Raw genomic sequence first — 11024 nt, forward strand, 5'->3', positions numbered from 1 at the left:
TTAAAACTGCTGCCCCAAGGCTATGCTTCGATTGTTGTTGGCAGGTAAACAGAGACAACGCGAACTCTGTTCCAACTACGAAAAATAATGCATAGTTTCATTATTATGAGGATCAACGATCACGAAGGCCAACGAGAAACAAAGTGAAGTAACAGAGTGTAGAAAAATATCCGACACTAATCGAATTGAGACCGATATTGGAATCGATATCAGTCGAAAATCAAAATCGATAATAATCGAAATTTTACGATCGAACGTTTAATGCGCGCGCATATGCTTCCACGTAACGGTCAATGGCGTTGGAACGATATGTGCCTTGATGTGTTCGTGAAACTAGAAATTTTGGGAGAGAGAGAGCTTCCACGTAAGTGACAGGATGAACTAACCTAATTTTATGTACGATCAGTTTCACGACCAATCTTCTCGTGCATTTTCATTTTATTACAACGTCAGTCACGCACGGACGTAAAATTCTTTCAAAATGGTGTCTGTCTTGAATACTGTTGACACTGGCCATGAGGATATGATTCACGACGCCGAGATGGATTATTACGGTTTGAGGTTAGCTACTTGCTCAAGCGACAACTCGGTGAAGATATTCGACCTGAAAAACGGCAACCAAAGTTTGGTCGCTGAACTCAAAGGACATATCGGCCCCGTATGGCAAGTGGCATGGGCACATCCCAAGTTTGGCAATCTTCTAGCGTCCTGTAGTTATGACAGGTACACTGCTGATTCTCTTTTCCAAGAGCTTTTCTAGATTTCGGTTTTAGTGATGTCTCGTAGTGTCGTAACAATTCACAACAAATGCATCGCCGTATTAATGTTCCTCTTGAATTTTTACAATCTGGTATAAGTATTTGACAAATTTTTGGTATCTTAAAGTTATGATAAGTTTGTCACAGTAGTAATAATTTTTTTTACAAATTTCTATAAATGTAGCAATTTTGCAACAACCTGCAACTATAGCAAGCTTATCCCTGTACCAAACTTAACATTAGTTGAATAAAAAAATTCAACAATATAACACATGTACTAACATATGTTCGCGCGTTTCTCCAGGAAAGTGATCATCTGGAAAGAACTCGGAGAATGGACAAAAGTGTACGAACACACAGGTCATGATTCGTCTGTCAATTCCGTCGCGTGGGCACCGCACGAGTTTGGTTTAATTTTGGCATGCGGCAGCTCAGATGGGTCGATCTCCATTCTTACAAACACTGGAGATGCTTGGCACACGCAAAAAATACCAAATGCTCACACCATCGGTTGTAACGCGGTTAGTTGGTGTCCCGCGATCGATTCCGGCTTCGATGCCAACGCGACGCAACAGAGGAGCGGTCCTGTTAAAAGATTAGCCACTGGCGGCTGCGACAATTTAGTGAAAATTTGGAAGGAAGAAGGTGACAGATGGGTGGAAGAAAATAAGCTGGAGGCGCATAGCGATTGGGTACATTTCAATTGGAATGAAAATTAAAATTCTTATTGTTTAGATTATTTGAATATTTTGATATTCGAATTATTCGAGATATTTATTGAAAGTTGGATTTAATTTTGCTATTTCAAACTTTCAAGTATTTAGCTGTATGATTATTCAACTTCTGTTAATCCAACAACAGAATCAAAGTTTACATCTGAATTCTGAAATTTGATAAATATCCAAGTATTCGAATATCCATGGTCCTCAAATATTCGGAAATCTGAATAGCAGCGGTATAAAACACTAATAAAAATATATATCAATACATTTTTCTATATCGTAATATTCATGTGTCTAAATGTATGGTCTTCGTCGGATTTATAGGTTCGGGATGTAGCTTGGGCACCAGCGGTTGGACCATCCCGAGCTGCTTTAGCGTCCTGCTCGCAAGATCGTCGCGTGGTCGTCTGGACATCCAACGATTACGCCAGTTGGATACCGAACATCCTTAATGTTTTCGACGATGTAATTTGGAACGTCAGCTGGTCATTAACGGGAGGGATCTTGGCGGTCAGTGGCGGAGATAATAAAGTTTCCTTGTGGCGTGAAAATTCCGAAGGACAATGGGCATGTATCTCTGAACTGAACAAGGGCCAAGGCAATCTGAACAGTACGGCGGATCAGCGCGCATTGTAATATTACTTATGAGGATGTAAAGTAACATTATTTTGTACAAGTAAGCATTGTAAATTAATATACAGGTTGTTTGACGGTACTATCAAGTATTTCTTAGAAAATTTCTGCTAGCGCTTTTAGTTGTTTCCTGCTAATATTCTAGTATCCACAAAGGAAAGTTCCTCATTCAAAATATAATAACCTTACTTTGATTATAAATACCACGATGCTCTATTGATATATAATGTCTGCTGATGATATCATATGCGACTTCCGAATACTACGATCTATATAGACATAAAAAAAAACATTTCTTATATTCTGTATATGCTGTATCCGCATTCCTTAATTTTTAATTTATATAAAAATACAATAATTGAGCCAGAGTACTAAAAATAACGTTATTTGAATTATGTTTAGTCTTGCGTGTACAAAGACACAGCAAAGACTATGTCGCGTTTGATCGCAGTCGATGCCTCCTCCATCTTTTCCTTTAAAACGGGATCGCCTATTGTCACAGCCGCGTTCTTGACATCCCGCAGAGTCTCGCCGAGTTGCTGTATACAACGAACTATAATTCCTTCTTGGACATCAGTCTTCTTCATAATTTCGGCGAATGACTTCGCCTGTGCCCATTCGTAAACAACTTCCATCAGGCCGCAATTCAATGGTGACAGTGTCGACAATTCATGACTTTGCTCCAGAGCTTCCAATTCGGCGTGCACCTCTTTCATTACATTACGACCCTGCAAGATAACGTCAATTGTTCGATGAAGAAACAACGAATGGTTATGATAATTGGAACTAGCGTAGAAAAAGGACTAACGGAAACCTGAATGACCTGAAAACTGTCTGTAGCACAAGTATACATTTCGAATGTTTCGAAATCCATTAAAATCTGGCCCTTTTCGCGTTTGTTGATTATTAGAAGAGAAAAGAATTCGGGGATACGTACGTTGATTAGATTTAGCGTGAGTTGCGGCTCGATATCCGTACGTTGATGGAAGATAAGTGCCGATAATAGCGCTGCTATTTCTGCCGGTTGTAAAACGGTCAACACATTCTTCAGAATCAGTTCTGTTATGAGCAATTCGTTACTGCCCATTTGTAGCGCGACTCTTCCCTTCAGAGCGACTGCAATTGTGTTTACATACGGTAAATAAATATGTAGTTTACATAGAAATGAATTACGTACGAGCAGATACATTCTTGTCGTGATACGAACCCCTCTCGTCGCTATCGATGTATCGCAAATGTTTGAGGAGCGTCAGCATATTCATGTAGTCCGGGTACAACGTCATTCCCTCGTCGCTGAGTTTGAGCTGCAGCTGTCGCATCTTGCTCTCGAGTTGATTCCGCTCAAACACAGGCCTAAATTGTTCCTCGAAATTCGGTATTAACGTGCACTTCATGTTGTTGAGAACAGTCTTTAGCTGGTTCCTATGTTGCATACGTAATCGTAAGTCATTCTTCAATGGAAATTCAACATACGGAGATAAAATTTCTGGCGATACGCCGGCTTTCAACGACAGAGACATCAGTTCTTGAACCGCCATCTGGCACGTCTGTCCTGGTAGATCGTTTCTGAGGAAGAAAACAGCAAATGAATAATAAATGCGCCGAGAATCATCGTGCAACCTCGTATATTCTGTTGTATGTTTCTTACTTAAATCGTGATATTTGTCTCTTTTCCCAATCGGCCAGTACCAAGGAGCAATCGACTTTTATCTGGTGCTTAGTCACCGCCATAATATGCCACGCTGATACATTGAGGACCTTGTGTGATGGATTATTGCTTGGGACGAATATCCGTTTCTTAGTCAGATTGATAATTTCACACCACTTCTCGTAAGTCTGCGGATCCTTGAATTCCGCAACCTCGGAATCCGACGCTTTTGCATCCACAAGCACCAGTACCTTGTACTCATTCGAATTTTTATGGCTCACAACTTGCAGTAACAAAGCTATCTTGTTGTAATGATTCGCGTACGATACGATCAGCACTCTACCTTCGGTCAAGTTCTTCGCCGCCTTTTTAGGTTCGAACATGTAGGGGTTCAGAAACTTAATGTCCTCCAGATAATCCACCGCCACCTGATGAAATGTCGAGAGCATCTTTTGCATATCGGTCAAAGTCGGCAGATTCGATAATTCCCGCTCCAGCTTTCGTAGCTCGTGCGTGTACATCGCTTCTTGCGAAGCCAACGGCGATTCCTTGAACGACTTGCGCATCATCGCCTCGACAGTGACGGACTCGTTCACTCGTCTCAAGTTCAACAGCATAGAATAGGTGACTTTGAATTTCGATTCCAAGGTCTGCGCTCCTCCGCACATCATTGGCTTCAGGTCGTTGAAGTGCGGCACCTCGTTCCTACACATTACCATCACTGTTCCCGTAGTGTCGTGACCTCGTCGGCCAGCACGACCGGCCATCTGTATATATTCCGTCGGGAACAGAGTACGAAATTGATTGCCATCGAATTTCCGTATTGAATCGAACACCACCGTGCGCGCTGGCATGTTAACTCCCATGGCAAAAGTCTCCGTCGCGAATAATAACTGAAACATAGTAAGATGCGATTCCGTTATTCCTCTGGAGATACAAGAGGCGCCTTTTCCCGATCTACAAAACTACAAAACTACCTTCACTACGCCGCTCTGGAACAACATCTCTACGATTTCTCTCAGGATCGGTAAAATCCCGCTGTGGTGTATACCCACTCCTTTCTGCAAGAGCTCTTGCATCATAAGTACTTGCGGCAATTCCCTATCGCTACCTTTCAAATTTTTTATGTTATTTTGAAAGAATACGTGCACTTGATGCTTCTCCCTCGCGGTCGTTAAGTCGAGATTTCTCAATGTGGCAGCGTTTACGTCACAACGCTTTCTCGACAGTGTGAACACAACAACGGGTAACATATCCTGCAATGTTGACGGTATTACAGAGATCATCGTCGCGAAAGCTCTACTTAGATAAGCTACGGTCGGATGACATACGTTGCTGTTAAGGTGACTTATGAACGCCCTCCATAAAACTTCCTCTTGTTTTGGAGTCATTCTTCTACAATCTTTTGCATTCTTGCTCTTCTTATTGGACGCGTTTGTCGCTTTGAACCATCTAAATTATCGTGTAGCAGATATTAAGATATACATCATGCTTCTCAAGAACAAAAACTACATATAGAGACAGAAAGAAGTAATTTACCCATCTAATAAGAATTGACCATTGCCATCGAGCACCAAAAATTTGTCATCCTTAGTCTTACCGTCAGTTCCGGTGTATAAATAATGCAGAAGAGGTATCGGTCTTTTTAGAGTACTAATCACGTACATCTTTCGCTTTTTGATACGACCAACCCAATCCGCGAACACTACTGGATTCGGTACAGTCGCAGATAACATTACTATATTGATAGTTTGTGGCAGCAGAATAACTATTTCCTCCCATACATGACCTCTCTAAAAGTACACAGAGATATTCGATGCAAACTGTTAAATCATGAGAACATTAGTAACGTTACGAAAAAAGCATTAATTACATCTTCGTTATTAATGTAGTGCACTTCGTCGAATATCACAAATTCTAAGTCTCGTAAGACATCCGACGCACAATACAACATTGATTGTAGAATCTCCGTTGTCATGATCAAACACGATGCGTTTTGATTTATCTGCAAGTCACCCGTTAATAATCCAACGCTTTCGTACTTCTTCTTGAAGTCGCGATATTTCTGATTTGATAGTGCTTTTATAGGAGATGTATAAATCACCCTAAAATGATAAAAACGATCACGAATAGGAGACTGGTGCCTAGTTAATGTTAGATGGATAGATATTACAACAACAGTATCAAGCAATATTGCAGCTATACCTCGTCATGTGCTTTTGACTCAGTGCAATAGCATACTCGGCAACGGTAGTCTTTCCTGCAGATGTATGTGCAGCCACAAACACATTGCAGTTTTCCTCCAACTTAAGGATAGCTTGTTTCTGAAAAGTGTCTAACTCATATTCGAACGTAATTGCTGGGTCAGGTACTCTCTTGTCGAAATCAGTCACTGGTGCAGATACATCCAATTGCTCTGCCCATTCACTCTTTGCCAGTTCTGATCGTTTCTCTGATATCTTCAAAACAGGTATATTTATTTCGTCAGACAAAGTAGAGAACTCTTCTATGGAGGGAATATCATCACTTGAAGATTGTACGCTCTCTTTTTTTGTCTCCTCAGTTAACAACCATGAACCAAGTGAATTTCCCTCCTCGTGTATAACAGCCATTAAATTGATATTATCATTATTAGTTTTTATTTCATCAGGTTTTTTGGATACTGATACTGGTACAGATGTTTCCTCTATATTATTGATACAATTAATTGGAGTACAATTATCGCTTTGGAATTGTAAACCTGAACTAAATCCTTTAGCCAATGTCCTTAAATTCTTTTCAAAATCAATATCCTCCACAAATTCATTCTCAGGTACTATAATTTCATCAAAACCACCAGGCCAAAAAGGAATATTACTGGGATTACCTATGAAAAATATATTGTTCAAGATAATATATAATATCTGTTTTAAACAATATTACTAAAATGTGAATCATGCTTAATATTTAATTTATAATATTGTTTTAATATATTTAATATTTTTATAATATATAATATAATTTTGATATGTAATCACTTTGGACAAGATCAAAGTACCTCGAACTCCATCCATGAGTGGTCCAGGTGCACGAGTCATAGACATGGAATTTCTTGCAGTTTCTCCTGCACCCAGTAAGACAATCTCTTGCATCTCGCCAATTTTACCTGTTACCGGATCACGATCAAACTTTAGTGTTGTACCAATTGGAGCTAAATCATATTCCAAGAGTGAAGGGATATTTGGCTTGCGCGGCCAATAACATTGGGCATTGTCTAGTTGATGTATTGGCAATCGTTCAGGATATTCGATATATTCACGCATTTCTAACTCAATATCAGGCCAAATAGGTGGAGGTTCCAGCTGTAAGGAGTTGATATGTTAAATTATATGTTAAATTATAGGTTATTACATAAAGTCACATATCTGACTGTAAGTTATTATTACCTCTACTGAGTTACTCATTATGTTGATTTCACGAACCTTCTTCGTTTATAATATATTACTAAATAATAATATTAAGATGTTCTTTCTCATACTATTTAACCTATAGAATCATAATAAAAGTTGCTCTAACATAATTGGAAAAAAATTCATTAAAAGAATAATCTTAAAAACTTTATTTAATTAGCTAATAACAAAAATTGTTTATACTCAGTCATTTATCAACCTAGATAGTCATGCAGAATTTACTTTGTCTTTGTTGTCTTATAATTGACATACACCTAACCTCACAAACAACGTGATGTTGACATACCGCAACAGCAGAGTCATCTAGTGAAATAAGAATAAACTAACACAAACAAAACTCTTATTCACAATATTAGCAAAAAATAACCATTTTAATTACATTTAATAGTTATAACATGGATTTTTCATACAAATCCTGTTTACATAATTGTACATATACATGTGTACATATACATATATTCTATTCCATTTCACTAATTTTTAATTTTGCTCTGTCTTTGTGTATATTCTTCTTCCGTAATCTCTTAATGTGCTTCTTGAGTTTACCTGTTTCCTTCAGTTCTTCATATTGCGAGATAAGGTCCAAAACCTTTTTCTCAGCTGTAGGAAATAAATGAAATAAAATAATAAGTCAGCTAGAGTAACATTAAAGATTTTTTTCTTTGATAACTTACATTTCTTTTTGAAAACAGGTTTTTCTCCTCGTTTAATAGATTCCATCAGTTCCTTTTTTTCCTGTTGTTGTTTTCCTTCCTTTTTCTTTAGTCTCTTTTCTTCCCTTAATTGATTTTCAACTCTTTGAATAAGATATTTTATCTTCTTTATCACTCTTGGATCTGTAGCTTGTGTTAATTCTTTTTTTAGAGTACTAAGATCATTTTCACGTAATTTGCTGATAAATCCATAGGAGCGTTTAAAGGCTTTCTCATTAAATGTACCACACATGCTGTCAAATCTAGGATCTCGAGTTACAACTTTTTTTACTTTGACTACCTCTCTTAATCCAGATACTGGTATTTTAGCAGACATTTCACGTGGCCTGTTTTTATTCTCTCGTTTGAATTGTCTTTTAATCACCTCTTTCTTTCCAAATAATGTCTCTTTGTATATTTTAGTTCCTAATTTGTCCTTTAGTTTCTGTAAATCTTCAAAACTCATCTGTGATAACTCTTCTCGGATTTGAACCTAAAACACAAATAATTTAAAGGATATTACGAATAACTAATATGTTTTCTAATAATACTCGTTCAAAATTCATGCTAAAAGTTTACATGATCTTTGTCTTCGGTAAGTAACTTCTCTTCGTCACTCATTTTGCAATTACAATTATATACATAAAATAATAAATCACGCGACTACGTCCAACATTGACTACATTTATACGGCGATATTAATCGAAGGTCTGTTCTGAAATTGGTTTTGAAAACTTTGGTTTTAGTTATAAGGTTGGTAGGCCTCAAACATTGACCGCGCTCAGTAGAACCAGAGAGGAAACTGAAAGCGGCCAACACGGCGTTTTCGGCGACACCGATTTTTCGCACTGGGAATGGGCGCTATCTGCATTCATTTTAAGAGGGGAACTACGATAGTACATCCACTTTTAGGTCTCGACGGTAAAACCTGCATCTGGTGGCTGTCAGTGCTACATCCACTTTCAGACGGTTTATGTCCGTGCTACAACCATAATAGCATACTTGACAAGCACGGTCTCGCACATTGTTATGCATTTATAACATGAATTAACATGTTAACATGCACAAAAAAAATAAGAATTGAGATTGTATATGATTAATATCATGAAGATTATATTTTATATTTTTTATCTCCGCTTCTACTGGGAGTAGAGAGTCGTCCATGTAGTCGAAAATGTAGGGTTTTGAGAGGACTTTATTTTGGTGCCAGACCGAGGCCTGTATCTCTAACCGTTTAGGAGATATCGAAGGTTAAAGTTTTCCAACATTTCTCCGTTGATATCTCCGCTTCTACTGGGAGTAGAGAGTCGCCATTTACGGCAAAATGTAGGGTTTTGAGAGGACTTTAATTTGGTGCCAGAACCAGGCCTGTATCTCTAACCGTTTAGGAGATATCGAAGGTTACAGTTTTCCAGCCTTTCTTCGTCGATATCTCCGCTTCTACTGCGAGTAGAGAGTCGTCAATGTAGTCGAAAATGTAGGGTTTTGAGAGGACTTTAATTTGGTACCAGAACCAGGCCTGTATCTCTAACCGTTTAGGAGATATCGAAGGTTAAAGTTTTCCAGCCGTTCTCCGTCGATATCCAGCCTTCCTCCGTCGATATCTCCGCTTCTACTGGGAGTAGAGAGTCGTCCATGTAGTCGAAAATGTAGGGTTTTGAGAGGACTTTAATTTGGTACCAGAACCAGGCCTGTATCTCTAACCGTTTAGGTGATATCGAAGGTTAAAGTTTTCCAGCCTTTCTCCGTCGATATCTCCGCTTCTACTGGGAGTAGAGAGTCGCCACTTACGGCAAAATGTAGGGTTTTGAGAGGACTTTAATTGGTGCCAGAACCAGGCCTGTATCTCTAACCGTTTAGGAGATATCGAAGGTTACAGTTTTCCAGCCTTTCTTCGTCGATATCTCCGCTTCTACTGCGAGTAGAGAGTCGTCAATGTAGTCGAAAATGTAGGGTTTTGAGAGTACTTTATTTTGATGCCAGAACTAGGCCTGTATCTCTAGTCGTTTAGGAGATATCGAAAGTAAGAATTTTCCAACTTTTCCGTTGATATCTCCGCTTCTACTGGGAGTTGACAGTCGTAATTAATGGTGAAATGTAGGTTTTTTAGAGGACTACGTTTTGGTGCAAGAAACAGGCCTGTATCTCTAGCCGTTTAGGAGATATCGAAGGTTAAAGTTTTCCAACTTGTACCTTTGATATCTCCGTTTCTACTGGGAATTGAGAATGGAAATTTATGGTAAGATTAGGGTTGGTATAGGACTACATTGTGGCAAGAATGCGTTTCTGTATCTTGAACCGTTTAGGAGATATAGTAATTTAAAATGTTTAACTTGTGATGATATCTCCGTTTCTACTGTGAATTGAATGTCGAGCTTTATGGTTAAAGTAGGGTTGATATAGAACTATATTACAAAAGAGCGTCCTGTATCTATTGTAGACGAGCCTTAAAGGCTCGTCTACATTAGCTGTAAGAGTAAGGCTGTAAGGTTGCAAGGCACGAAATGAAATATTTTCATTCGCTGACAGCTTACGTTACAGCCTTACAGCCTTACTCTTACAGCTATTGTAGACGAGCCTTAAAGGTCATTCTACAGTACGTGTCGTAAGTTGTAAGCTGTAAGATTTGGCGAATCACAGTCGATTATTACAAAAATAATCGGCTATAATTAGTCAGTTCTTATGGCTTACAACTTACGACACGTATTGTAGAATGACCTTAAGAAATGGATCAACTATAACCAATTATTCTTATAATAAGCCTTAAGGCTCGTCTACATTAGCTGTAAGAGTAAAGCTGTAAGGTTGCAAGACACGAAATGAAATATTTTCATTCGCTGACAGCTTACGTTACAGCCTTACTCTTACAGCTATTGTAGACGAGCCTTAAGAACGATTTCGTTCGGGCACAGCTGCACACACATATTGGAATGTGTTTATATGCATAGATATCATCGAGCGATAGCTGTCCCACGTACTGCGAACCAAACAAAGACCCGAATTGATTCATGAAAAAGCTTTCAAACCAGATAATATAGCTATATTTATGGAAATCACTAAATTTTTAAGAAACACACCAATCGCTGTAACCTTACATGAAGACAAGACATAAGGAATGGCGT

General features: G+C 38.6%; 3 protein-coding genes across 4 annotated transcripts; 1 reads left to right on the forward strand and 2 right to left on the reverse strand.

The window, feature by feature from the left end:
* The first annotated feature begins 312 nt into the window (after nucleotides 1-312).
* Sec13 (nuclear pore and COPII coat complex component secretory 13) lies at nucleotides 313-2195 on the forward strand. Its single transcript, XM_011146084.2, has 3 exons — nucleotides 313-723; nucleotides 1063-1450; nucleotides 1805-2195. Exons 1-3 carry the CDS (start codon nucleotides 482-484, stop codon nucleotides 2114-2116), a joined length of 942 nt encoding a protein of 313 aa, XP_011144386.1. The 5' UTR covers nucleotides 313-481; the 3' UTR covers nucleotides 2117-2195.
* A 51-nt stretch (nucleotides 2196-2246) lies between these two features.
* Nucleotides 2247-7526, reverse strand: tst (superkiller complex helicase subunit twister). Of its 2 annotated transcripts, none has more exons than XM_011146085.3 (12): nucleotides 7410-7526; nucleotides 7187-7286; nucleotides 6799-7102; nucleotides 5967-6627; nucleotides 5635-5866; nucleotides 5301-5554; nucleotides 5093-5213; nucleotides 4739-5017; nucleotides 3762-4654; nucleotides 3321-3679; nucleotides 3051-3229; nucleotides 2247-2841 (listed from the first exon to the last, which is right to left on the reverse strand). In XM_011146085.3, exons 2-12 carry the CDS (start codon nucleotides 7202-7204, stop codon nucleotides 2512-2514), a joined length of 3630 nt encoding a protein of 1209 aa, XP_011144387.1. In that variant the 5' UTR covers nucleotides 7205-7286; nucleotides 7410-7526; the 3' UTR covers nucleotides 2247-2511. The 2 variants fall into 2 exon arrangements, with proteins under 2 accessions (XP_011144387.1, XP_011144388.1); XM_011146086.3 differs by having other exon boundaries at nucleotides 7394-7526.
* Nucleotides 7527-7562: 36 nt separating this feature from the next.
* Nucleotides 7563-8643, reverse strand: LOC105186105 (ribosomal RNA processing protein 36 homolog). The gene is made up of 3 exons (XM_011146087.3): nucleotides 8482-8643; nucleotides 7885-8395; nucleotides 7563-7810 (listed from the first exon to the last, which is right to left on the reverse strand). The coding sequence occupies exons 1-3, from the start codon at nucleotides 8521-8523 to the stop codon at nucleotides 7671-7673; spliced, it is 693 nt and encodes a 230-aa protein (XP_011144389.1). The 5' UTR covers nucleotides 8524-8643; the 3' UTR covers nucleotides 7563-7670.
* Between the last annotated feature and the right edge of the window lie 2381 nt (nucleotides 8644-11024).

The sequence above is a fragment of the Harpegnathos saltator genome, unplaced genomic scaffold (genome assembly GCF_003227715.2).
Source record: "Harpegnathos saltator strain DR-91 unplaced genomic scaffold, Hsal_v8.6 scaffold240, whole genome shotgun sequence".
Classification (NCBI taxonomy): Eukaryota; Metazoa; Arthropoda; class Insecta; order Hymenoptera; family Formicidae; genus Harpegnathos; species Harpegnathos saltator.

What these genes read in the sequence shown, in the direction of transcription:
- tst (XM_011146085.3), bottom strand. An exon ending in GGTCAATTCTTATTAGATGG is followed by an intron (nt 5,214 to 5,300) that starts GTAAATTACTTC and finishes ACGATAATTTAG; the next exon opens with ATGGTTCAAAGCGACAAACG. An exon ending in TCCAGAGCGGCGTAGTGAAG is followed by an intron (nt 4,655 to 4,738) that starts GTAGTTTTGTAG and finishes ACTATGTTTCAG; the next exon opens with TTATTATTCGCGACGGAGAC.
- Sec13 (XM_011146084.2), top strand. Translation starts at nt 482, where the DNA reads ATGGTGTCTGTCTTGAATACTGTTGACACTGGCCATGAGGATATGATT. An exon ending in GCGTCCTGTAGTTATGACAG is followed by an intron (nt 724 to 1,062) that starts GTACACTGCTGA and finishes GCGTTTCTCCAG; the next exon opens with GAAAGTGATCATCTGGAAAG. An exon ending in TGGAGGCGCATAGCGATTGG is followed by an intron (nt 1,451 to 1,804) that starts GTACATTTCAAT and finishes TCGGATTTATAG; the next exon opens with GTTCGGGATGTAGCTTGGGC.
- LOC105186105 (XM_011146087.3), bottom strand. Translation starts at nt 8,523, where the DNA reads ATGAGTGACGAAGAGAAGTTACTTACCGAAGACAAAGATCAT. An exon ending in TTACCGAAGACAAAGATCAT is followed by an intron (nt 8,396 to 8,481) that starts GTAAACTTTTAG and finishes TTTGTGTTTTAG; the next exon opens with GTTCAAATCCGAGAAGAGTT. An exon ending in ACCTGTTTTCAAAAAGAAAT is followed by an intron (nt 7,811 to 7,884) that starts GTAAGTTATCAA and finishes TATTTCCTACAG; the next exon opens with CTGAGAAAAAGGTTTTGGAC.